Source organism: Dermacentor variabilis, chromosome 10 (assembly GCF_050947875.1).
Source record: "Dermacentor variabilis isolate Ectoservices chromosome 10, ASM5094787v1, whole genome shotgun sequence".
In the NCBI taxonomy this organism is placed as follows: domain Eukaryota; kingdom Metazoa; phylum Arthropoda; class Arachnida; order Ixodida; family Ixodidae; genus Dermacentor; species Dermacentor variabilis.
In genome coordinates, this window is record NC_134577.1 from 90,244,607 (window position 1) to 90,270,992 (window position 26,386).

At 43.4% G+C, this 26,386-nt stretch overlaps 1 protein-coding gene across 1 annotated transcript; it reads left to right on the forward strand.

Moving 5' to 3' along the window:
* Positions 1–1,424: 1,424 nt before the first annotated feature.
* On the forward strand, positions 1,425–21,453 carry aph-1 (gamma-secretase subunit Aph-1). Its single transcript, XM_075673167.1, has 6 exons — positions 1,425–1,772; positions 3,497–3,640; positions 10,675–10,760; positions 15,870–15,992; positions 19,491–19,618; positions 21,093–21,453. Exons 1-6 carry the CDS (start codon positions 1,660–1,662, stop codon positions 21,267–21,269), a joined length of 771 nt encoding a protein of 256 aa, XP_075529282.1. The 5' UTR covers positions 1,425–1,659; the 3' UTR covers positions 21,270–21,453.
* The last annotated feature ends 4,933 nt before the right edge of the window (positions 21,454–26,386 follow it).

Genomic DNA, 26,386 nt, shown 5'->3' on the forward strand with positions numbered 1-26,386 from the left:
TTTCCAGTAACGAACGACATGCGCGTTATCAGCGTGATAGCATTCCCAACAGGAAAATAGCGGGCGCGGCGTTTTCAAGAAAGGAAACGCATCAAGGCAGATGACGATTATCGTTCACTCTAAAAACAGTTTGCACCATTTGGGGTGTATATTTGTCCCACAGCAATAATCGTCATCTGCCTTGCTTGCGTTTCCTTTGAAAACTCGGCGCTCGCTACTTTCCTGTCGAGAATGCTGCAAGCATATTAGCGCCAGCAAACAAGGACGGAAGGGAGGCGACAACACAATGCGCTGTCGTCGTCTCCCTTCCGTCCTTGTTTGCTGGCGCTAAATATGCTTTCAGTTTACCAACACGCCCAACAAATGGCAGTGAGAATGCTGCGTCACACTGATAACGCGCATGCCGTTCGTCACCGGGAAGTACCGGGCTCGCAGCGTTAAAGAAAGGAAACACGGGCAAGGCAGATGACGATTATCGTTGTGGGACAAATACACACCCCAAAGGGTGCAACCGTTTTAAGAGTGTGTGTGGTAGAATGGGCACTTCAAAGGGTGCAAACTTTTCTTACACTCTTAGAAAACTTTACACCCTTTGGGGCGTATCTTGTCCCACAACAATAATCGTCATCTGTCTTGCCCGCGTTTCGATCCTTTCTTTAACGCTGCGAGCCCGGTACTTCCCAGTCACGAACGGCATGCGCGTTATCAGTGTGACGCAGCATTCTCGACAGGAAAGTAGCCAGAGCCGAGTTTTCAAGAAAGGAAATGCCAGCAAGGCAGATGACGATTATCGTTGTGGGACAAATACACACCCCAAAGGGTGCAACCGTTTTAAGAGTGTAGAGTGTAGAACTCGCATTACCGTCGACAGTAATCGTGAAATGGGTTCTGCCGCAATTATTTTTCTAGACGAGCCAGGCAACAGTAGTGAAAAAATGCCCCCTCTAAAATGCAGTCTTTCTGCAAAATTCGAGCAATAGGTGGTCTAAAACCCGACATCTATAACGTGTTGCTGGCACTCGCAATCGCATCCGCCGCATGCAACCAGCAGAAGCATGGCCTTCAAGATTGGCATTTGAATTCTAGCGGTATTTGAACTGGGGCGTGTATTAGGACCACGTGTTAATTGGATACCACATATGACAGAACATCAGTGCTCGTGAAATATTTTATCTACAATTTTAAGGGGGAAACGTACGTCTCTATTGCTGTAAACTCTAAGGCATGTTGTATGGGGAATCACATCGCCGGCAATTTTGAAGGCTGTGTTTTTTGCGCTTCAAACGCCGGAAGTTATTGCAAGACTAGTGCAAGAAATCAAATTGCGTCAAGGTTTTCGTGTCTCACTTGGTCGTTCAACCATCGGCAAGTGTCGCTGCAAGCAGTAGCGATGACCTGTCAAATGCAACGGTGTCGATTGCGATTTAGATACGGCTTTCGTTTTGTTTCTGCCTCCCACCTGCCTGTATGGGAAGAGAGGAACGGTGTTTCAAGTAGTAGTGTCTCATTTTCGTGGCTGTCATTACAGTGTGGTTGTCGTACCACCCGTAGACGTGCTCCGCGTTACGCCGTCTCCGCTGGGCCGCAACACCGAGCAGCGATTTTTCTGTTCATCGTCAGCGTCGACGCGCTGCACCCGGCGGGACTTCCAGCGGCGTCATGACGCTCATGGAGTTTATCGGCTGCACCCTGATCGGATTCGGACCGGCGCTGTCCATGTTCGCCATCACCATCGCCAGAGACCCGATTCGCATAATCATACTTATCACCGCGTGAGTCTATGCCCTGTTGCCCACGTGAAGTGAAAGTCGTAGTGCTACCTCCACCCCCCATCCGCTTGTCCATAGTTCTATACACGTCTTGCGATTTCACCAACCTACGTTGCATATGCTAAACTTGCAGTGTCGCGCAGGGAGGCGCGAATGTCGTTTTGCTTGTGTCCACCAGTCAGCACACCGTACTGGCGCAACCATATCTTGTCGCCTAGTGTATCATATCGCTTAGAAGTCATCTCGGACTTCTCATGTCGTCGACATTGTTTACGCTTTCACCTTTTCCTTACCTACCGTTACAACCCAAGTGTGTGGTACCAACGTCCTTGGAGCCGCTTTCATATACATCGTACACTGCAGCCAGATTGAGTTGCACAGTTTCGACTGTTGATGTGGTACTGCAAGACAAATCTTTCGCGATGCCTGCAAGCTTCCCGTCATAGGTCAGTGAAGCCACCGTGAAACTACCTGAATGCGCTTCACACTCATTCCCACAGCGTCGTCTAGCTCATCATTAGTACTTTCAAGCCACAGAACTGTGTTTTCTTTCTCTTGCACTTGTTTAGAGTACTCATGATGAATGTCAAGCAACTAGGCCAGCTCTGTGATGCAACTGAACACATTATTACCCAAGTGCTTGAGAAGGTAATAAATAAAAAAAAAAGTTGCGTGCTAAGACCGAGACTTGCTCTGCGTTTGCTGCAGTCTAAGCTGAATGAGCGAAACCTAATTTCTGGTATGATTGTCGCTTTTCTGAGCTTTCAGGTTAATTTACTGGCACATAGTAAAAATCCCCCCCCCCCCAAAAAAAAAAGAAAAGCAGTGGCATGCACTCAACAAATAATATCTACATGCAACATGTACCTGAAGGCCTGACGTATTTATGTCAGTAATAGTGGACGTAGGTGACTACCACTGGGGCGCACCCACAGTACCAATGAAGAGCATGAAACTTTAATGGTACCCACTGTAGTTGCTTAGTCGCTATGGTGTCGGGCTACGAAGCACGAGGTCGCGGGATCGAATCCCGGCCACGGTGGTCTGATTTTGATGGGGGTGAAATGCGGAAACACCCGTGTACTTAGATTTAGGTGCATGTTAAAGAACCCCAGGTGGTCCAAATTTCCGGAGTCCCCCACTACAGCGTGCCTCATAATCAGAAAGTGGTTTTGGCACGTAAAACCCCGTGATGTTTTTTGAACTTTTAACGAATCTACGAAGGCATCACCCCCTAGATTGCCAGAAATTAAACAAGTGATTCTGTCCAACCAAAGAGAACATAAACATAGTTTCATTAAGCTGCAGTTTAAACCTGGCAGTCGTATTAAATCATTGTGTACATGTCTGGCTATATTAAAGCAGACATATGTACCAAAACAACCTTAGCCAAGTTTTGTGTATCCAGAGTTGACTGGATGAGCACACATGTGAATGGGCACAAGAGAATAGAAGCTATTGGGCTAGTAGCATTCAAGTACAAAATATAAGGCTACTATCAACTTCCTTTCTGAAGACATCTTTCTTTGTTTATTTCACTCGGCTTGCAAGAGCTTGATGTTGGGCTAGTTTCAGCAATTGCTCGGACAACCTTTCGTGACTTTTGTGTTGCTATCAGAGGTTAAACTTTCTCACTCGAGTGAGAGCATTCGCTAGGCACTGATCGCAACCCTTATGCAGTCTCGCTCGCAACGAGTACCTGATGTTTAGTTTTCGGGGACGCGCAGGGCGTTCTTCTGGCTGCTGTCCCTGCTGCTGTCATCCATCGTGTGGTTTGCCGTGGTGCCGCTTCGGAAGCAGTTGGCCTTTGGCGTCGTCTGCTCCGTGGCCTTCCAGGAGGCTGGCCGCTTTCTCTTTTACCGAGTGCTCAGGTATGTCTGGAGCCAAATCTCGGTTTGATTCCTCTCCTCTCCTCCCTTGGCTTTGTGTCCTTGTGTTTGTTCAAAGTTGGGGTGTCGAATTCCTCATGAAACCCCTGGCACAGTGCTCAGCGATTCAAAAGCGATACTCTGAGTGTATGGATGCTGGCACTTCTTGCGCCACTGGTGGATGCTAGTGACGCCGAGCTGATGCTTTATGGTGCACGATGAAAGCAAGAGCCTTTGTTACGCATTGTCACTGCATTTGACTCCTCAGTGATCACCGGTAGCACACAAAAGTGTTCGCCATCATGAAGTCTTAGTATCACATTTTTATCACCGACCACTGTACATATTATTACAAATTGCCTTCAATCCACTTTTCAATAAGCTTGAATTGACTGCATAACGCATTCGTCACAGATGTAAATATGAAGTAGTTTAGGCATATCTTGCCATTAGTGATCAGGAAAATTAACGTGAACTTGACATAGATTGTTGTTGTCACAGCATACAAAAAGCAACTGGGAAAAGTGTATCAAATGTCGTGAGATAACAGGAAATCCTAGCATGCAGCATCAGTTTGCCAACACTCCACACGATGTCACATTATAATTTCTTTGTTTAGGAAAACCAGATCTAACCGATGTAACCAGATGTCACATCGCTGACCCAGAGATGGGCAGCATGTGCACATCCTCATTTCAAAGTCATATTCACCGATGGCCACATGATCTCTTGCTGACGCTGTGTGAACAGCTGCATCAGTGCATCCGTGCTGAGCCATGGTGGGCCCAACAGCTCTTGCGACGACAGGAAATGAAGGCTGAGGATTAGATATCAGTTCTTCTTGTGCGCCAATGAGTGGGTGGACCAATCATGTGCGTTAACAACCCTAAGCTAAAGACGAGGAAACAAGTTCCTCTTGCGCCCGAGTATCCATGCCGTCAGGTGGGGCTAGCATAGGAACACTCACGCTACCTCTTGTCGCATCGCATAGCTAATGACACCAGGGGAGGTATTCTGTAAGAGTCCATCTAGTGGACATGTCTGTGTCATCTGCTGCTGAAGTGCTGATTAGCTGCAGTGCCTCGCTGCTGCGGACGCACACCCCAGCCCAGCCAATCAGTACTTCAGCAGCAGATGAAAGGGACATGTCTACTAGGTGGTCGCATACAGAATACCTCGCCAGCTCTCTTCGCAACATGTGCTATGCAGGAAGCCTGGATTTCAGAAGACATGCAAGCCATGTGGGGAAAGCAACATTAAAGGATGTGAGATAGGGAGTGAGCAAGGGGGTACTTGTTGCACACTGGCAAATCACACAAAACAATAGTTAAGGCCAAGTTTTCTTTTAAAATAGCAATCATGTAAGTAACGCTGTCGTAATGACATACCCACTGCTTCTGCAGTGAGGATTGTCTATCTGACCGGATACCATGTCCAGGACATATTTGAGAACATGACAACTTTAAGACAACCAACAATATTTCAGTCAGAAATCTAAATGGTGGTCCAAATATATTGTGTTGTTTTTTACCGCTGTTTTCCAAGGCTGTTGCATAAAACCACCTTTGGCCTCAATTTGTTTCTGATTTCTATTTAGATAAGTGCAAGATGCTTCTCAGCTTTTAGCGAGCATTTAACAATGTGTGGCTCCAAGTTAGTCCATGATAGAGTGTATAAGCGCGACTGAACTAGGACTTAGGAAGAAACAGATACATAGAGACAGCGCTTCACTTTCGACTATAGGTTGGAAGTGAAACCTATAGTTGAAAGTGAAGCGCTGTCTCTGTGTATCTGTTTCTTTCTTCGTCCTTGTTCATTCGCGCTTATACACTCTATGATGGATTCTAACCAACTAGCCCGCCAATGTGTTTTAACCAAGTTGATTCCAAGTTAGTCTCCCTCTTAGTGACTCTGTCCGTATATCGCAGCTTAGAAGGCTTCTTTTGTGAGCTAGGGATGACTCATTGAGGGTGATGTAGATGCAGATCAGTGCTGTCAACCTCCGAAACCAGTTCTCCCCTAACTTTAACAAAAAAGTTCGCTATATTCTTGCAAAATGTATTTGTTAGAGTTTGTCAATATGATTTCTGTAAAGATAAATTTCTGTATGTTACGAAAATAGACACCAAATTTTATAGTTTAAATCTATTTCAAAGCTAGTTTTAAAATTTTAAAAATGCCTCCTGCTTAAGCCCCTATTTGCAGAAGGCATCGGTACATTTATACTTTATTATTGTCTAAACTTGTTTTGCATGTTGAGCAAAGTGCCAAGATTACACATAAATTTATTCGAACTGTAAGGAAGATGGACACCATGCATCGGCCACAAAATGCCACCGTGTCATAATAATGTGTTGCTCCACAACGCTAATCTAAAGGATGTGAATATACGTTTTTTTTTTTTGCATGCCCTCTACAGACATAGCAGCAGCACACTTAAGTGCTTATAAGTCATTTTCAGCAAAGCAAGGTGATACGTGAGGAATTTTGTGTTTCCTCCAAAGAAAAGCTCAGGCGAAGACACAAACACTGGCACTCTTTTTCAAGGTCGCTCTGCCTATGGGTAGTTCCCGGCAAATTTTAGTATACATGTGCATATTTGGCTGCTCAGCAGTACAACCACATTGTCGTGCTAGGTGCTAGGTATGTGTTATGTGTGTCTGCTTACGCCAGATTCGTCCATGCTGCTTTGTTTGATGTTGCAGCATGCATTTATTTTGACAGGGACAGACAAACATTTAATTCAGGGTGCACAGACATCAACAGCACAGCCAGAGGCACGAATGTCGAAATCGTAGTAGCAGTATTTTCTTAACGTGCCCAGGGAATCTGCATCCTGTTGTTTACTTGGCGAGTTATGTTCACTGTGCAGCAGTATGACTAAAGATTACATATCGCATGCTAACGCAAAGACAATTTGCAGAGACTGAAATCGAAAGGCGTTGTCATGTCGGCCATTCCACTGTTTCAATATCTCAGTGTGAAGTTTTTCTAGACATGGAAAAGACTTTCCTATTTTTCTAAACAATCTCTAATGTCCCTAGGTCTAGGGAAGTTTTCCCAGAATTTAGCAGCACTGTTGATCTCAGCCAGCCACCCATGGGCTGTGGAGGCCCACCGGGAGCAAGCTAGTTCATTACTTAAGTGTGATGAGTAATGACATTGTGCGCATAAATATTGGCTGTTGGTCCTGCCACTTGAAGCTGCCTGGCAGTGGCCATAATTCTCCTTTGGGCATTCTCATTCATCATGGCCTTCACCTTCTGGATAAGCTCAACTGCCTGAATGGTATTGGACCATTGGCTGTGCACATTTCTCTTTTCGTCAAATGACAATTGGCCTCACTTTGGCAACATTCAAGAAGGCAGCGATCTCCAGGTTGCTGTGGCCTACGTGCAAGGTGACCTATGCAGCATGCAGCTTCATCCGCTTTGTCCGACTGGATGCTGATGTCTTAGAATAAGTGTGATAAATACCTAGGTGACAAAGGGGTTCTTGAAAATGAAGTTAAGCGCCTAAACAGATACAACAGCTGAGGTCAAGTTTTCTTTCTTTCAGAATATCAGCCACGTAAGTAAATGCTTTTCTTATTGCGAGTTTCCTGCTTCTGTAGCGAGGAATATGTATGTACAGAAGTAGAGAAGTGGTCAGTGGGTTTGTGGCTTGACCCGCAAAACCACATTTGAGAACTGTTTGTTTCTCGAGGAGGGATGAGAATGCTGTTCACCAAAATAGGCCATCTGTCTGGCCACAGATCAGGACAAATCCTGTTCATTGTTAACTTGAGTGGTCAGTCCATCTGCAAAGGTCATACTTCAGTTTGACATATTTTCTGAAAGTACTACATGCAAACTATAAACATTCTTGTTATCCAACTGTAAACCATATAATTATTTAAATTGTTTCAAACTCACCTGTAGATAGAGAGCTCTTCTCGATGTGTGAGAGAAAACTCAATAAGGGAATGGGTGTGCCACTCCTCGAAAATCTCATGTCTCCAGCAAAGCTGTTAGCTGTTGGTAGCTTGTAAAATGGGACACATCTATTTTTTAGAAATCACAATACATGCCCCAGAGATGCTCTGAATGCACTTCCTAGAACTTAATTTGAGATATTCTTGCCCAAAATTCTGCACCGATGCATAATAGCTGCGTGCTGGCTTGTCTTAAGCAGCAGTTGGTCCATCTTTTTCTGAATGCGGCATCCAGCACCTGGAAACAAGTATCTTTACAGCAGAGGTGCGTACAGTAATGTTGGCTGTGAAATATCAAGAAAGCAGAGCTATGAAAATCTATTACATTCAGACTCTTTAAGGAGGACGCGGGAATATAACCAGGATTTTCACCAGAAAAGCACATTTTCTAAATTTGTTTGTTTTTGATTCCTAAGCATATGAGAAGCTCCTCACCAAGTATTCTTATCTGCACTACAGAAAAGAGTAAAATGATCCTTTTTTTATCTTGCTGTGGCACTCGTTTTTCTTTGGAAGTGCCTGTAAAGTCAATTTTTAACCCTTTATTGAGAATGTGGCCTACAGGCAACATACCAGAAAAAAAAAATTTTTTTCTTGCCGAGTTTTCGTATTGAGTACAAAGTTTCTGGCTAAATGTCTTCGGCGAACACTGAGTGACAGGCAGCAAGCATCATTTGTTAGTTAAAACATGTTGAATCACGAGACATTATGTACTTGACCTTGTAAAAACTTGCCACAGTATGATGAGCTACACAAAGTGAATTTAGAGACCGATGTGTCCATTAACTGCTTTCTTCATCGTCAGTCAGGAAGCGCTCACCTTCTTTTATAGGCAAATTTTTGCTAAGCAACAAACAAAATGTGCCATGTGTTATATGCGCTGGCTTGCGCAAATTCTTAAGGGTGTTTTATTCTCTTCTCGGACATCTGCTGAAGGCTTAATGGCTAGACATTCCTGTGCTGGGAGACCTGGATTCGAAACTGACCATTCGGTATTTTTATTTACTTTCTCATGTACTTGTGTATATATATATATATATATATATATATAAAATGAAGAAAAAAAGAGTATGTACGTTGAATAAGCACAGCATATTGCACTGACGTTTCGGGTGGTGGACCAGCCTTTGTCAAAGGCTGGTCCACCACCCGAAACGTCAGTGCAATATGCTGTTCTCATTCAACGTACGTCATACTCTTTTTTCTTTATTTTACTACCGGAGCCAGCGTGATTTCCGCAAGCCATATATATATATATATATATATATATATATATATATATATATATTTTTTTTTTTTTTTTTTTTTTTTTTTTTGGCACATACCCCGGACTGTCTACCAACCGGAAATCCTCAACAATTTAAATAGTCTGGAAATACCCAGGGAAAACTCAGGGCATTTGTGCTTCTATCAGAAAATTACCTGCAATTTTATTGAGAAGGAACAAAAGTTGCGCTAATGCTGGCTCGAGTAACAGAGTGAAATCGTAACGAATAGTGTTTGCCGCTGTGTTGTCGGGTGGAGGAGTTCCAGTTACTTGTGTGCTTCAGTGCATGAAACGACGTTTCGTTAACAAATTAACTGGAACGCCGATGCATTTCTCTGCAAAGTTCGGGAATTTATATCTAGAAACTGGTGCCATCTTGAAAATTCGTTCCAAGTGGATCTGCCTTGTGAACTCCACAGCTAGAATTTGTAAATTGCAATATGGGCCATAATGGGCCATATGGGCTAGGGTGTTTGCTGAAATACCCTGTATATGCTTCTGTACCCGTGAGATGGCACTCCCCATGATCATAGTCCATGGACCACACTCAGTGACCAAGTTCAGTATGCAACAGTGTCAGCTCGTCTTGACATAAAACAAAGTTATGTCTCACTCAGGGAATCTTGCAAAGGCACTCAGGAAAAAGCTGGAAAACTCAGGGAATTTGGAAATGTTAACTTGGTAGACACCCTGTACCCAGTAGTACTTAATGTCCTAAGTTGGCCAGAAACATACATACTGCAAAGTGGAGGGAAAAGCCAAAGAGAGGTATCACTTTAAAAGAAGGCGAGAACTCTTCACTAGTTGTGAGTGGTTCTTGAGGCAGTCGCAGAAAGTGGGCAGGCTTATGTGGGAAAGAAAATTCCGGCAGAACCCATTTCACACTTCATGTCGATGTTATGGCGATTAGCATTGAACGAATGTAGCGACAGGCTGTATTGTCACCACTGAAACGCATCACGCACAACGCCTGAGTAGGGCTCCTCTCCCCTGCTTCCCACTGAACATGCTGCAATCCAGGTGATCTGCTGCAAATCCAGGTGATTGTACTTTTCTGAGAGAGGCATATGTGGGCATGCTCTGCACTAAAGTATTCCATTTAACGGTGTACCTCTCTGTACCTTCCTCTAGCCAGCTATTTTGTGCAGGGGGAGAGTGCGATAGAAAGGAGGACGACAGGTGGCTGCAAAAGTGCAAGTTTATGTACAAATACATGGTGACATAAGTAGTGTAGTAAAATAAGTACTGATTTAATGGAATACCACGTTGAGTTTGGGGCAGATACTAGAAGACGTCTTAGATAAATTTGTGTGCTTTTTGAAGTTGTAACTACAAACCGTAGCACATTTCACCAGGATATGTCTGAAACGTTTTCTTTGTAGCTGATCTGTTTTTCTTTTTTGTTGTAGCTATGGCAAGCTTTCAGTAAGATTAAGTTATTGTTTAGTGCAAACCTGATGTTAGCACTCACTGAGAGCACTAAGAAGAAAAGATAGTGGAACATGATTGCTTATACTAGTTTGAGCAGGAAAATGCCTAGATATTTAACAAGGTCCACTGTTGTGTTTGATGTGTGACAACTGCTGACAAATTGATGCCTTCTGTGGCAACTGCATTTTGATAGAGGAAAAATACGAAAACGATAATGTACTTAGATTTAGTGCACATTGGTCATAATTTATAATAAATCTAGTTGGTCATAATTAATTTGAAGTCCCCTGGTATGGCATGTCTCATTATCAGATCATGGTTTTGGCATGTTAAACCCCTGAATTTAATTTAATTGATGCCTTGCAGGAAAGCTGAGTTGGGTCTAAAGAAAGTCACCGAAGTTGGCGCGGACGGTGCTGTCGTCTCCAGCTCTCGGACCACGCTTTCCTATGGTGAGTCGCAGGGAGCTTTGGCCATTGCTCGGGCATGGTGATATGTTGCTGTGTGGCAGAACTGTGTGAATGATTCTTTGAAGACAAACAACAGGACACGACAATGGGTGTGAAGTTCCATTTACTTCATAGCAACATTTATGTTGTTATAGTGTTGAAAGTGATACGAGATTTGGTGAAGAAAACAACAAAGTACATTGTGTATGTGATCTGTTTCATCTTAGCTCAACCATTGTAAACACCTTTGTAAATGCATCCACCTTGTTCTTCCTTCCCGTAACGACCTGTATAGAACCGGAAAAAAGAAAAAGTGAAAATTCATGCAATGTTTCCTTGTATCCTTTGATGTGCTTTATTTTTTTTTCCTTGATTCTGTACATACTATTTCTGGAAGAAAGAACACGGTGGATGTACGTGCAGCACATGCATCTAAGCCTCTTTCTCTTTTTTGATACGATGATTCCACTATTTCGAATTTTCGTTCACCAATTTTTCATTTTGAACGCATTAGCAGAACCAACGGGACAAGGAAATGTGCAGCTCACTGAGCGCTGTCAATCAAAGTGCACATGAAAACGCACCAGCAATCGGTCAATAGGAGCACTTTCTGTGTCTACATGGCAGCAGCAACGAATCACAACGCTAGTTCGCTTCTTTTGTTTTTATTTTTTCATGCTGAAACATGGCACCGTGGCTTCTTGAAGCTCGGGTCTCTCTCTTTTGTGGAGGTTCCAGAATGGCAGCATTTCATCTAGAGAAAGCTATGCTATTATTCTAGCCTCCCTAGCCTTGTGCTCTGCAGTGCAATGGCACCTCACAACTCCTTATTGTCCACCCAATTTGTGCGGACAGCACACTAGAGGAGCACATTTTTTTTTTTTCCAACTTTTACACCACTTGTTCTTTCTGATATTTCCCTACCCAATAAAGGAACACCGAAGGATAGAAAAATATAAGTGCATAGAAAAGCTTGATTGGTAAACCTTGGAATGGTGGGTGGTAAACCCATAGCAGTGGGCGGTAAACCAAACTGTTGGGTGGTAAAGCGGAGAGTTGGGTGGCATTTCCACCACCGCTCACTGTGGAGAGAACCCTGTTGTTTAACCACTGCCGTGCCTCAGTGCCTATTGCATTATGTTACTAGGCACAGTGGTATAAGGTTGAATTTCGAGCGCCTGCTTTTGTATTAAGATAGGGCTGGAATGCAGTAGTGCTGGCATACCTAAATATAGGTGTGCATCTAAGAAGCCAAAATTAATTTGGAGCTCTCCGCCACAGCGTCTTCCATTGCCCCAGCATTGGTCTAGGACTCCCATGAATCTATCACTCTGGCATAGCAGCACTGAAACCTAACCTTGGCTCTTATCTCGTAGAAAGATCACCCATTTATCAGCATTTCTCAACTCGTAGCAGCCTGTATCAGAGTGATATGTTACTGCTCTGTTACATGCCCTCTTTTCTTTATTGCGAAATTAGTGCCCACCTCCGCTACCAGAAGTAACATCATTTTCACATGCACACACGTCACATGATTATAGTGTTCTAAATTTGTTGATGAAGAATCTTAAACAGCCTTTTACTGGAGATACAGCCAACTTCTGTTAATTAGACTTTTCACTTGATTCAAGCGCACTGGAAAGTCCCGGTGAGAAACGCTATCGAAGAAACGCTCGTTCGGTCCAAATGCAAAAGCATGTTGCTTTAGTAAATTGGACCCCCACCTGTGCCCTCTCATGCACGCAGCGGTTGCTAAAACCTAAATTCACTGACTGGCACTAGTGATTCTCTAGGTGATGACAGTGGCAGCAGCAACCTGCCCTGCAGTGATGATAATTCGTTAATTTCGACCTATCGCATATTGCCGTCCCGCAAGGATCAAATTCATGAGAGTCGACTGTATCTGACTTGCGCATATCTATTTAAGACAATGAGCAAAATGAGAACAGGGTAAAAGCGGGAGCCAATGTTTCGACAAGTGGGCTTGTCCTTTTAATCTATTTAATTTCACAGATTGTTCAAATTGCATGGGACCTATTTGATTATGTCAATATTTTTACTAACACTATCTTAATTCTGTGGCACATCACCTTACGACATCCCACTAGGACAAGCATCATTATATTACATAGCACTAACAGTCGAGGACACATCTCACAGTACCAGATTACTGTAATATTACCCACTTAAAGGACACTAGAGAGAAACATACAGTCAGTTTTGAGACTGACAAAGTATTCTTTGAAAGCTTTCTTTTGTTAATTTCGTGATATGTTGATGATTATTTGAAGAGGAAAGGAACGTCAGCATTTCAATTTCGAATTTTTCACTGAAACCCCAGCACTGGTACATCAGTGTGATGCCACGGATCTCACGGCATTCTTTCATATTTCAGTTATAGTGTCTGAGTAAATGTTCTTAAAACTTGATAAATTCAGGTTCTGTCTCTTTTGGAGCATAATGGAGTTTGTCCTTACCATTACAAAAATTGGCTAGGCCCAAGAATACACCTTCAAAATTCTTAACATCACGACGAGCTAATGCGGAAACGTCAAGGTTGCGGTGACATCTTTTTTCGTTTTTGCATTTGTTCTGAATTATGGAGAGTCTTCTCGCTTCAAGGGTGGCTTTCAAGAGTGACCTCCTGTTTTAAGTCGCGATAGAAAGCCTGCCATCCAGAATTTCTAAATTTGTAGTGGTTTCTCTGGAGAGTAAGTTGACATTTTTAAAACAGAATCTTTCAGTCCGCATAGTCTACATGAAAACTGTGTACTCAAACCTGTGTAAAACTGTTGAATTGGTACCCACAACACTGATTACTGGACGCGATGGCAATGCCATCCTGGTAAATGGGAGAAACTAAAAATGCATTGGGTTTCTGCAGGAATGGTTACTTCGAGTAAAACACTGAAATCTGGAATTATGAACCGAATGGTCACCCTCAGTCCGTAATCAGTCTCATAAATCTTTGTGTTTGCGTGTTTGTGTTTCTGGCTACATATAGTCTGTTGTGCTTCCTACTGGCGCAGTCTGTGTAGCCAATCAAAGCCTTTTGTGCAACGGTCAAGCAAGCACATTGTGGTAAGGAATGTCTACACTAGTGTTGCCATGACGCTGGCACATCCTAAAAGCACATTTTCAGCATCCTGAAAAAGACCGACCCTTGCACGTCTTCCACAACGTTATTTGAACTGTTGTGCATCACCATGTTAACATTCATCCCATCGATGCAGCACTCTGTTCATCCGCTTGAAGGCAGCGCCACTTTTCAACAGACACTAACTGGAAATAAAAAAGAAATTGCTCCCTGTCTCGAAGAAAACTTAGCAGCATTGCATAAGACACAATTTCCATCAGTACAGTAATGTATTGAAGCAAAATAGCTCTAGCTTTGTGGAATTTTTTATTATGTGATGGGTGCGCAGATTGGTGGACATTGTTTTGCCATTGAGTGACGCTGCATGTAATCTTTGCACCACCTTTAGAGCCAAATCAAAAACAAAATTTCTTGTTTATGGAATACAAGTATGCTCGTTTCCATCAAGGTGAAACACGATCTTCTCATTTCCACTACAATACAAAGATATGGGCTGCTATCTTGTTCGCATTCGAAAAGCCTACGTTCGGATTCGCTTCACATGATTGTCCAGGCAGCACTGGTAGTGCGGCTTAGGCCAATGTAGGCCAATCACGTGAGTTGAAACAGGACGTTGGCTTTTCGAACACATACAAGATAGCAGCCATTTCCTGAGCGGTAGACAGTCCCTTTATTATTGTTTAAAGGTACTTTACTAATACAGCTGATATTATTTTTCACTTTGGTGTCCCTTTAATGAACATAATTCATCAGAAAGAGGGGGATTGGCATCACCTGCTTGTATGAGCTGGGAAAGTTTAGCCGAGTGTGAGGAATTCTCAACAGGGACCAACACCTGTTTAGTGAATGGTTGGCGCCAGTGGCTTTGGCTTACCACATGTAGTTCCATCATAGCTAATCACACAGAGCCCGTCATTGCTTATCAGACTTCCCAGCACTGGTCGCTCCGTGAATGGATGTGATTTCATCACCTGCCGAGCACAGAGCCACAGCCAAAACTCTGGGCCCTGTGGTCTTTAGCTTTTGGCTTGTGCATGACTTTGTCGGCGACCTTGTCTCCCAAGGTGGCCACCCGCATGGGAAGCTTCGTGCTGTGTGGGCAGATTTTCCCCAGCAGGTTGGGGAGATCGGGGGAACCTTCCATATGTAGGCTGCAGTATGTGTGGGACACGGCCATAAGATTTTCTACAATCAAGTGCAGGAAGATGTAGTGCTGAGTGCTGTTGTATGCAGAGAAATGTCAGAAGTAAGGCCGCTATACTGGCATCTTTCTTGGAGGGCCAGGACACCTTGGGAAGACACACCTGGCAGCTTGTGTTTCGTCTGTCGCAGTGGCTTCGACATTGCAGTAACACCTTCCAAGTGGTATTGACAAGATAACTAACATTCACTATTTCTAATCAATATAACGAAAGTGAAATTATCTTTGAATTCCCTATATAGATTCATAGTGCAGTACTGTATGCATTAGTGGATTTAACAAAGTAATGGATATAATGAAATCATTCTGGCCCTTCCTTCAACTTAATTGTGATGACGTTTTACTCTAGTGATGTCTAAGCTGTATATTTTTACTCGCTATTACGTAAAAAGTATTTCAGTGAGGCATTTGTAGCACTTCCACTAGAGTTATATGGATAGTGAACAGTACCAACGAGTCAGTGAAGTTGTAAAAAAAGGCAAGGAATTCCACACTGTCTGCACGTCACTTTCGATCATATTTCATATTTTTCTTCATTCAGGCGTTCATCTAAGATCCTGCATAGGTATTTTACTGTGAGCGCCATCACACAGGCTGGAGTTGTGTATAGTAGTCGTGCTTCTGACTTGCCATCTACCAGGGCCTTCTGGTATTAAGGCATCTCTCATGGCTCATGTGTTATTTTTGAGATTTTCAGCCCCGTCAATCAGTTTATCAATGTGGTTGTGCAATCGGTCACTCCTTGACAAATATCTGTTCTTTTCTGAGCACCTGCGATCGTTGATGTTGCTCATTCTATTTTGTGTCTCTGCAGTGTCTGGCCTGGGCTTCGGTGTGATGAGTGGGGTGTTCTCGCTACTTAACGTGCTCGCTGATGCCATTGGTCCCGGCACGGTTGGACTGAACGGCGGGTCAACCGGTTTCTTCCTCACGTCAGGTGACTAACAACTTTCTTTCCCTAATTACCAGCGATAGCTAAAAGGGCTAAAGTAATGCTAAAGCATTATATGACTCGGGAGGTGGAAAATATGGCGTAGTTGTCAGCATTGGCGTGACCACTGATGGTCCAAAAAGTAATTGAACCCTTGACCTTTGGTGTTAATTAAGGCACAGTCAATTATGATACAGTTAATTATGTCACTCATACCCACAACCTTTTGTCTTAATTAAAGTACAGTTAATTAAGATACAGTTAATTAAGGCACTTGAACCCACAACCTTTGTGGGAAGTTGAACCCTCGACCTTTGGTGGGAGTAGAAGCCACGACCTTGCATTGTGGCATAATGTTTAAGCATTGCGCAGTGGTTGCATTGCTTTTGCATTCATCCACGTAGAGATAACTAAGTGCCCCTTAAACTTTTGAAGATAAGTTCACTTCCTGCACGTGCAAGCTGGACTATGTTCTAAAAGAAGAAATTGGGGTCTGCATTCATTGCAGTACACTTCTTAATAAGGATCATGTGCAAATTATACTGTTTTTACCCCTAATACAGTAAAATCGGATAATTCCGACTCTCCGTGTGGTCCTGGCAAGCATATGCATTATCAAATGGCACCAAAGTCTCGTTAATTCGGATGTATGTGACCGCGCACCAGTGAATCTGGACAACTCTCAGAGCTCCAAATCGTACAATGCAAGAAAGCAAAGCGGCCCTAGCGTTCAGCTGAAACAAAGTGGCAGAGTCCATATCGCTGTAGCGTACCCCTCCCCAAATTTGTACGGGAAGGTTATGAATTTGGATTCATTTCGTAATTTTGCGAATATTACACCACTGTTTACGAAAATTAATTTCTGTACGCAAGAAAGTTTCACTCATGAGTCTCAAGACCCTGTGTTGCAAATCTTATGATGGTAGAATGGTGCAAGAGAGGTACCTACTTTGACCAAGTTTATACACATGTATACAAGTCTCTGAAGCATGCGAAGTCGCCAACAGCAATGTCACTAAAAAAGCTACTGTGATCTAAAAAGTATGGGGTGCTTGTTAGTTCTTGCTGTTCCAAGTCTGCTGCTGCTTGTGTGCTGCATCTAAAGGTAAATCAGTGTTGCATGTGTGCATGTATCTCACGAAAAGCGTGCTGTCAGGGCACAAATAATATATATATATATATATATATATATATATATATACACACACACACACACACACACACACACACATATATGCTATTTCCTCCTTTTTCCCCTCCTCCTCGGTACCATGTCCACAAGATTTTAAGAATTTTAATGTTTGCAGGTTGGTAGGTATGCCATAGTCATTGAAGAGAACCGTACAGGAGCAATACTAAAACCCTGAAACCTCTTCAACTGGAAGAAGAACAAAAGCTACTGGTTCATGCATTTCTGCCACATCGGCGGCTTATCTTCAGAAATGCGTGGTCAACATCGATGATCGTTTTGACAGCGACCACAGATTCACCTGCTACGCTTGCAGAGAGCGCATTTTGTATGAGTGAAGGGGGCGCACGATGGCGCAAAAATGGCTGAAGCTGTCAATGAAAAGACTTTTACTTTTCATAGTTGGCTCCAATCCAATCCAATTACTGCAGCCTGCATACTCATGTCAAATCTGCTGGCTAAGTTGTAACGGGTGATCGGTTGCCGACTTGTGACAAAATAGCCGGGATGTGCTTGCGGTAGCGAAAAGCATGTCTACTCGCAAAAAGAGATGTGACTCACCACACTGTCACATCGTGAACGTAGTCTCGAGGCTCTTGCCACTACGAGCGCTTATCGTTCGAGAGATGATAGGAATTGTAGCTTTCATGCTGGTTTTGTGTGAAATAAAAGTGGGGGTTGCAGATTTGTTCAGTAAACAAAGGCATGTTAATGTAGTATGCGTTTGTGTACTGTTTGGTAAAACGTTCGACCATGCAACATTTGGTTGATTCGGCCATTTCTTCCATTCCCAGGAAATTTGAATTACAAGGTTTTACTGCACTCAAATTTATAATGATTGCTAGCTGTTACTGTATTAATTTTCTGTAGAATCGTTCAGTAGATGACTGACATTTCAGTCTCGTCCAGTCATTCAAACTGCATCAACCCGCCACGGTGACTTAGTGGCTATGACATTGCACTGCTTAGCACAAGGTTGCGGGTTCGATTCTCGGGCATGGCAGCCGCATTCTAATGTGGGTGGAATGCAAAAACAGTTGTATACCATGCTTTTGGTGCAGTTTACAGAACACCAGGTGGCCAAAATTAATCTGGAGCCATCCAATATGCTGTCAGTCATGACTCGCTGTGAAGTTCCAGGACTTTAAACTTCATAATTTAATTTAAACTTGATCAAAGCCCCATTATGTGCCTCTTAGGAGCTGTGTGTAATGACACATGAAACTTTTGGCACTGTTAGCATGGTTTGTTCTATTTCGCAGACATAATCTGCATGCTTCACATTGTTGATGAGTCAACACGATTGCGCTAGAGCTTAGACGCACTCTGAGCTCGCTGTGACTTATCAGAGGTAACGACGCACCACCTTGGAGTCAAGAAATAAGGCAAGTTTCTGCCTAGGGGGTAGATTGGAACAAACTTGTTCGCTGCCACAAACTCCTGAATAATACATGGATTCTAGAAGACTCACTTTCACATCACCTTAGTGCATGTTGCTGCATCAAACTGCATGTCGCATGAATGTGAAAGGCATGATTACTGAAACTTTCGAGTAAGTATCACTGCATTTGAGTGCAAGGGTTCGGTTCTTGGCCGTGGAGGCCACAATTCAATGTCTTCAGAATGCAGAAACGCTCGACATTGAGTGTCTGACAAAATCTCATCCGGTCGGGAGGAATCGCAAAGGAACAAAACTGACACCGACCAAGGCGAAGAAATTAATAAAATCTTGACTATTTGGTCTCCACACAGGAGCCTTTTTCACAAACACAGCAGCATAAGGTTTGCTATCTCGCACACAAAAGTTGATGTTAACATTTTTCTCCAGCCAATATAGCTGTAGCCTTAGAGGTACAATGTAATGTGTGGTTGAAGCACTTGGGAAGCTTGGTTAATGCTGACGAGCTTTAACTAAAGAACATTCTTAAACTGTGCTCTGATTATTGCAGGAAACAAAAAAAAATCTGTATGAATATAGCATTATTGACCGTGCAACTTCACAAAAGTCTCTTGGTGTGGTTTTCACTGAGCAATTCAGCTGGAATTAACCTGTTGTGACATTCAGGAATTGGTTATCAAGATAAGTAGCACTTGCGCACTCTCTGTGTGGCTTAAGATATAAGAGTATCGGTGCAATTGTACCGGTGCTCGTTTAGCTTCAACAGTAGCATATTTTTTTATTTATTTTGAGGTTGGGGGGTCTGCAATTATAACCAATTTAGCCGGAGAGAAATTTTTTAGCAGTTGGTCTTTAACCCTGTAGGCCCAATGTATCACATTTGCTACGCTGAGCTGACACTAACTCATGTGTCCAGCTCTGACAACGAGTGCGTTCGTGCTGCTCCACACCTTCTGGGGTGTGGTGTCCTTCCACGCCTTGGACCATGGACGCTGGCCCCTGGTGGCCTTTGTCGGCATCGCCCACCTAGTCGCCTCGTGTCTGGTGAGTGCTTGACGCCAATATGCGAGAATGTTAAGTGGATCAGAGCGTCTTCGATTAGCGAAGGCCTTGACTTTGACAGTCTCTGCGCCGTGAGGTAGCATGTGAGGGTGTTTTGGCTAGTTGCCTGCTCCTAAGTTCATGTACTACGTTACGCCTGCGGTTTAAAGGATTTTCAACATCCACTGCAGTAATGCAGTAATGTATGTAAAATCATTTTCATGTTGACAACAAGTGATGTCTTAAATGCCTTCGAAATAGCTTCATCACTGCCTTTGCATTAATTTACTAGTATGCTAGTTCCAGGGTGCAAAGATGCTTGTAGGCTGTCATAAAATTATTCCTTCTTTGCTTTATGAGTTGCACCTTCTGTTACCTGTATATTTAACTTGTTAACTCACTCTGAGGCTATGCCAAAAAGACGGGTTCGTTACACCAGCTATACTCCATCCCCTTTCTTCCAATAAGCCTGACCACCTTTTCTACTGTAGCTCTGTGGCTATACCATCCAAGGCCGCAATGTTGTAGCAATGCCTTTTTCCGATGCCAATGCCTCTCAGCGCTTTTCGTGTTTGTGAGTGATCAAGAGACCGCTCACAATTTGTAAATTGCAATATGTGCCGTATGGTAATTAGTTAGAAATTTAATTAGTGAACTTTTGTTAATTAGTCAAATGTGCATTTTAATTTTTTTTTGCAGGTAATGTTCACGTCTTCGATAGACCAGCTCATGGACTATAATTGGGCTATGTGCCTTAGGCAATTCTTCAAAATTTTTGAAAGTGTTCGCTTAAACACCCTGTATATATTCCATAGTTAGGGGCTATGACACCAAATTTTCAAGTTGGTGCATTGCTTGCTGAATTGTGCATGTGTTGCAGCAAGCTGGCAAAATTTAGGCTCATTCGGTACGGTAGCAAATTTGTATTCGAATTTTTTTATGTCGCACATTAACTGTACCGCAGTCTGGCAGCACTGACAGGTGACGAAATCAAGTGCGTTCTGCAAGGTCAGTGGTTTTGTTTTGACATGTGCCTCTCGGTGATCAGTCTGATATAGTATCTGCGGGAGTTTTCTGCTTTCCGCTGTTTTTATTACACGAGCGAAAGAAATCCGAGCACAATGCAATGGCGGTGCCCTTGTTGTGCCATTGAATGGCAGCGTGTGTGGAGCAAGGTTAGTCTAGCATGGCGCGAGCACTGTTTCGGAATGTTTCGAGCAGACGACACAGCAATGGCACCATGCTTTTTGACCTTACATAAGGCATGCCAAAATGGCAGTCGCTCTCAATGGAGTGGGACTGGGGGAAATTATTTCAGTTTCAAGTTTTGAGTTAAAACATGCGCTGTCAGCTCAAGTTTTTTTCTGTGTAACCATATTGGCTCCTTTACTATCAGTTACAAAGAATAACCGAGAATAGTTGGACCATCATGTCATGGCATCGTGTAACTGCAGCCACTAAACAATTTCTTGTGCAGACACTGCTTAACCCGGCCGGCCTCTACGTTGCCTCCCTGGTGCCCATCTACCTCTTGCTGCTGGTGTCGGGTGTGCTGGCGTTCCACGCAGCCGGTGGACGGATTCACGCCTTGACGCGCTTCAAGGGCCAGAGCCTGCCACAGCAACAACAGCAGCAGCCGGCTTCACCTCATTGAACAACGATCCATCCGTGGCATGATGGCTCACTTGTGACATGTCAGCGGGACTGACTGACAGACTGATATGTTCCTCGTTCTCTAGCTTTTGTTTATTCTATGAATATCTGTCCTTAAGACAATGGCATCCCGAAACACTTTTATTGATATATGTGATATTGATTAAAGAAAGGTCATTTACATACCTGCCAACTCTCTTTCAAGTTTTGTCAAGTTTACCAGTTCGAGCTCGGTTTATGATTTTCCATACGTTGCACTGATATTTACGAGAAATAATTTCTGTTGAGCACAAAGTTTCGCTCGTCTATCTCAGAAGCTTCAGTTGAAACCTTCTGACGGTGAAAAAGACACAGGAGGGCCGCTTCTTAATGCAAGTCTTCGCAGACAAGTTTCTGAATCTGGTAAAGATCAGCGACAGCGAAGTCATTGAAAGAGTCACTGTAGTCTAAAAACAATATGTTGCTTGTCAGTTGTTACTGTTCCAAATTTTCTGCTGCTCGTGTGCTGCACCTAAGTGTAAATCATTGTTAACCTTTTGCGATCCTGAGCACAAATCCACTTTACCATCGATCTGGTTCGAATCTATTTCATTAGTTTTTGGCACCAAAAGGAAGATGTACTCGAATGTGCAAATGCATTCATTTTTTCTCTGTTGTTGTCTATTACAGACCTTTAGTGGTACATTGAAGCAGTAAGGTACCATTCAAAGCATTCCCCAGGGTGCAGTGTGGGGTGTCCTGTGCAGGTCTTGCAAAAAAAAAAATTAGGTCTCTTTCCTGCCTCATTTCGTATTTGAATCGCTGCAAAGAGCACAGTCTTTGCTGTTTCTGTTGGGGCTCCTGCACATGAAATGAGCTCTACCGTCCAACCTTTGCTTACAGTCAACACCTGCAGAGGGACCTTTCTTTTCGGGTCGGGGGGGGGGGGGGGGGGGGGTTGAACCCTTATGTTGCTCGATGAGGTTCCTTAAATATATAGAGTATGGCAATGGCTTGAGTTCCCATTTCTTCAGCTGCGTTAGTATAAGAAGCAGAAAGGTGTTTCCTGCAAAAACTTCAGCAAGTCAGAAAAAAGGTTTTCACCACAATTTCACAGATTTTCGTGAAAACACACAGCTCATGCCATAGTGGTTAGCTCAGTCGACAGCAGCCATGTTCTCCGTGTTGTGTTTCTGACCGGTTTCATTTGTGCAATAGTCCGATTAGGTTTCTTCTCGGTCAGATGGAGGTTTCTTCTCGGCCAGCAGAGAAAAAAAATCAGGAGGCAATGTTGCTTCTTGCGTTTTGTTTGCTTTGTATAGTCCTGCCAACTTAAGGAACATGGTGAAATAGAAGTTGAGTACACTTGTTTCACTGTGCAAAAGATGGCTCCTTATAACTTCAGGGAAAAAGAATCCATGCAGTTTAAAATGCCTCAGTGGGCACCACTGAAAGCGGAATGGAACAATCGTTCCCTGGTGGTGGTTTGCTTCCAGCAACAGACAGCAAAGCATCAATAATGAACACATGTATTCCTTAGAACGCATGTGATCAAAGCAAGCATTTAAAGAGCCCCTGAAACAGTTCGGACAAATTTTGTAGATGCGTAAGGTACAGCTAAAGCTAATCATTCGCACCATAATTTGTGTGAAATGTCTCATATTAAGAGAGCTATGGACAATTACAAGTTACCTTTCTCCATAGTCAAGCATTTTCTCCTCGACTCATTCGCAGAGTGATCGGGGCTAAGGTCCGCCTTCACTGGCTCCATGTCATAATGGCACATTGCGTCGTCTACTTCCAGTTCTCTATGAGCGCGCGCGAAGCCTGTCGAACCTCTCCGTCAGCTGCTTTGCAGTCAACCCCAAGCGAGAGCTAATGAAGCAGTGTGCGTTGCATGCATTCTGTCGCAGCGTCCCACGTGTCTGGTATTCCGGTAACCACAGGCGAGCTGGGCATTTTGACGGATGGCTGGAGGCATAAACTCAAGCTGATGAAGGAACTTTAGCGTAGACGTGCGTGAGCGGACTGATCGGTCGGCACAGTCCAGCCACCTGTTGGAGCACAGCTTAACCAGCCAAACAAAGAGCTAATATTGCTCTAACCAAGTGTAAAAGATTTTAAGCATTTGCAAAAACAATGTGTGAATGATTATGCTCCTGCAAAAAATTTGCACCTGCAGCAAAGAAGAATGCACTTTGTTACTGCTACTGTGTGTGGTTGAGCTCTGTGCCACCAGGTGGCTGAACTGTGCAGACCACGTTTGTGCTTCTGCTCATTCCGTGAAACGGCACGGTCACACAGCCAGGCCCTGTCCCCTTGCGCTTGCGTTTACCCGAGTACCAGACTCTCGAAACGCTATTGTGGTAGTAATCCTCTGCTGTAAAGTGACAGCTGGAAATGGACAAATCCTGGCGCAGATCGGATAGTGACAATCCAATGCGCTGCAGCCACTCCGCTCGTCTGCTGCCATGCAGAAGGACACGATGTCACAGCTTGACATGTTGCCAGTCGCTACGTTTGCAGCCCACAACGCAGCAAAGGCGAATCATGGTGCTCGTGGAAAGACTAAGACCGACACTGACCATGGGGCTCTCGTCAAAATGGAGCACGTTGTAAGTAACACAAGCAGACAACGCTTGCTGTGTGCCAGAAGTGCTTAAGTGTAGTGAGAAACTGTTCTTCTGCATTCTCTTTCTGTTACTTTCTTTTTATATAAACAAATTAACTAACATTCCAACTATTATGAACAACTTTTGTTCACCATAAAGTTGACAAAATGATTGATGATGTGATCTGGGCAGCCAATCAGATAGCTTGCCCATTGGGGGCACTTTAATGATCTCCCGGTGATCAAAATTAATCTAAGGCGTGCCTCATAATCAAATCATGGTTTTGGTACGTAAAACTCCACCATTCATTCATTCATGACCCCGATGGCAATACAATGCCACACAGCATCTCAAAAACACTAATTGCCATCAGGGAAAGATGAAGGAAACTGGCATGCTCTTGCTTTTGTAAGAAAATTATTGCTGTATGACCTGACACATGCACAAACTGTTTCAGAGCATTGGCTTGCACATGGGAAGGGGAGCACAGTGGTAAGGTTGTGAGTCACTTATGTCGCGCATGCATATTTAGGCTAATGGATGGAATATCGAGCTATAGCTACGGTCAGCCAAGGTCCCCCATAGAGATGGGGGGCCCCTGGTTAAAATCTCATCAATGGATGCAATTCTTTTTATTGAAGAGGCTCCAAACACGGCGATCAGCGAAATTTACCTACTGCAATTTGTCTGGTAAGTGGCAAAGAATGCCTCACATTAAAACAGCTTATGTATCTGTGCTAAAGGTCACATGTTCCTTCCTCTAACTGTAAACAATCAGTCTGTGGCTGAGTGACATCCAGGGCCTGGTGTAAGTCAATGGCCAGGGACCCGTCAGGTTCAGGGTTTGTGTTTTTCATCACTAATTGGCTCATGGTGCTGCTATGCTTTTCTTGGCAGGCTGAGAAGGCCAACATGGTGAAATTTAATGTCTTGCAGAATACATGCCTGGCAACTCTCACAAATATTTTGTAACATTTACGAATATTTTCATAATGTTATACAATTTTGCTAATGTTGTGCAACATTCTACCAAAAATCGATTCTGTTCTCCACAAAGTCTCGCCCACCAGTCTCCAGACATACCATTGGAAGTCTTCCGATGGTGAAAGGGCACAAGAGGGCTTATACAGACAAGTTTATGAGCAAACAAAATCAGCAACAGAAAAATTTCCAAACAAGTCACTGTTATCTAAACAGTGTTCTCGTTGTCAACATTTACTGTTCCAAGTTTAGTGCTGCTTACGTGCTGCATCAAAGGTAAATCATTGTAATGATGGGCATATGTGTTAGAAGGTGTGTGCTCAGAACAAAATTTTTTTCATATGTGTGCTCCCTCCCCCATCCATCTCATTGGGATATTATGAATTTTCAAATTCACTGGTTGGCAGGTATAAGGATAAACACCCCAGATGTCCTAACAAAATTTTTGAGTCATAGCCAGAAATTAAATTCCAAGGATGTTTTAAAGAATGTCATCGAACTTTTCATATTGAATTGTTGCAACAACCTTTTCAACTCAGTCTCCTTGTGTCTTAATTGGAAATATTAACCACCTTCATCAACTGTGCTTTGTTGCTGGTGGTGAAAACGACACCACAACGGCCTGCTTTATCATAGTCTGTCTTATGTAACAATGCAAGTTGAGCCTCGATGTAACAAAATATCAGATACAGTTAATTTATAATTTGAAATATTTTTCGCCAATATCAGTGGGTACGCGTGTAATGAATATCTTCATGTCAGATGTAAGTTTACTATGGACACTTCATTTTCCATTCTTTTGGCCATTTATCACCCTTCAACACTCACTCTCCCATCGTTACTAGATGATCTTCTAGTAAGCAAATCCAGTAACATTGACAACACTGCCATTATTGCTGTCATTATTAGAGCTGCAGGAATCACAGAAGCCTTTCTTTATAATTTTTTTTAGCCGTATCTTCCTTATTACTGTGGTACCTCTCGCAAAGACATTCACTAGTGTTGGAGGCGAGTTGGTGCGCACCATCATATCGCCTGTGATGGCCACATAATGTGCAGTGAGCAACATACCAAGCCGGCCTGAAATCCGATCAGCCAAACAAGCATCACGATGCTCCCTTTGCTGGTACCAGAGTGCTCAACTTTTCGAACTCGACTTTTCCTTAACATTCTCAATTCCTCTGGCTCCCCCATGCCTGTGGTGCCTTGTTGCTTGCTTTCTTTATTGCAGCGAGTATAACCATTGAGACATACATGCTTTTGTATATAAGTAATATAAAGTTTTTAATGTGAATAGCTTTCTTCGCCTACTTCGGCCATTTTGAGCCTATCTATATCTATCCATCTAGCCTTTTATGCTGACGCAGTGGACCAAGTTGTCTATGTGCTTGGGCCACTACATATGTGCTCCTGATTGTGATACCCCCGTGGTCCTCTCATCAGCGTCATTCCAGCTTTGTATCTTACTCCAATTACGACATCGTCGTCATTTTACCCTAATCCAGTGCCCCAAGTTGTCCAAGTGTGAGCTCGTGATTGTGATGCT

Excerpts from the sequence above, each read along its gene's own strand:
- aph-1 (XM_075673167.1), top strand. The coding sequence starts at position 1,660 with ATGACGCTCATGGAGTTTATCGGCTGCACCCTGATCGGATTCGGACCG. Across the intron at positions 3,641-10,674 it reads CTCTTTTACCGAGTGCTCAG|GAAAGCTGAGTTGGGTCTAA; the intron begins GTATGTCTGGAG and ends GATGCCTTGCAG. Across the intron at positions 10,761-15,869 it reads TCGGACCACGCTTTCCTATG|TGTCTGGCCTGGGCTTCGGT; the intron begins GTGAGTCGCAGG and ends GTGTCTCTGCAG.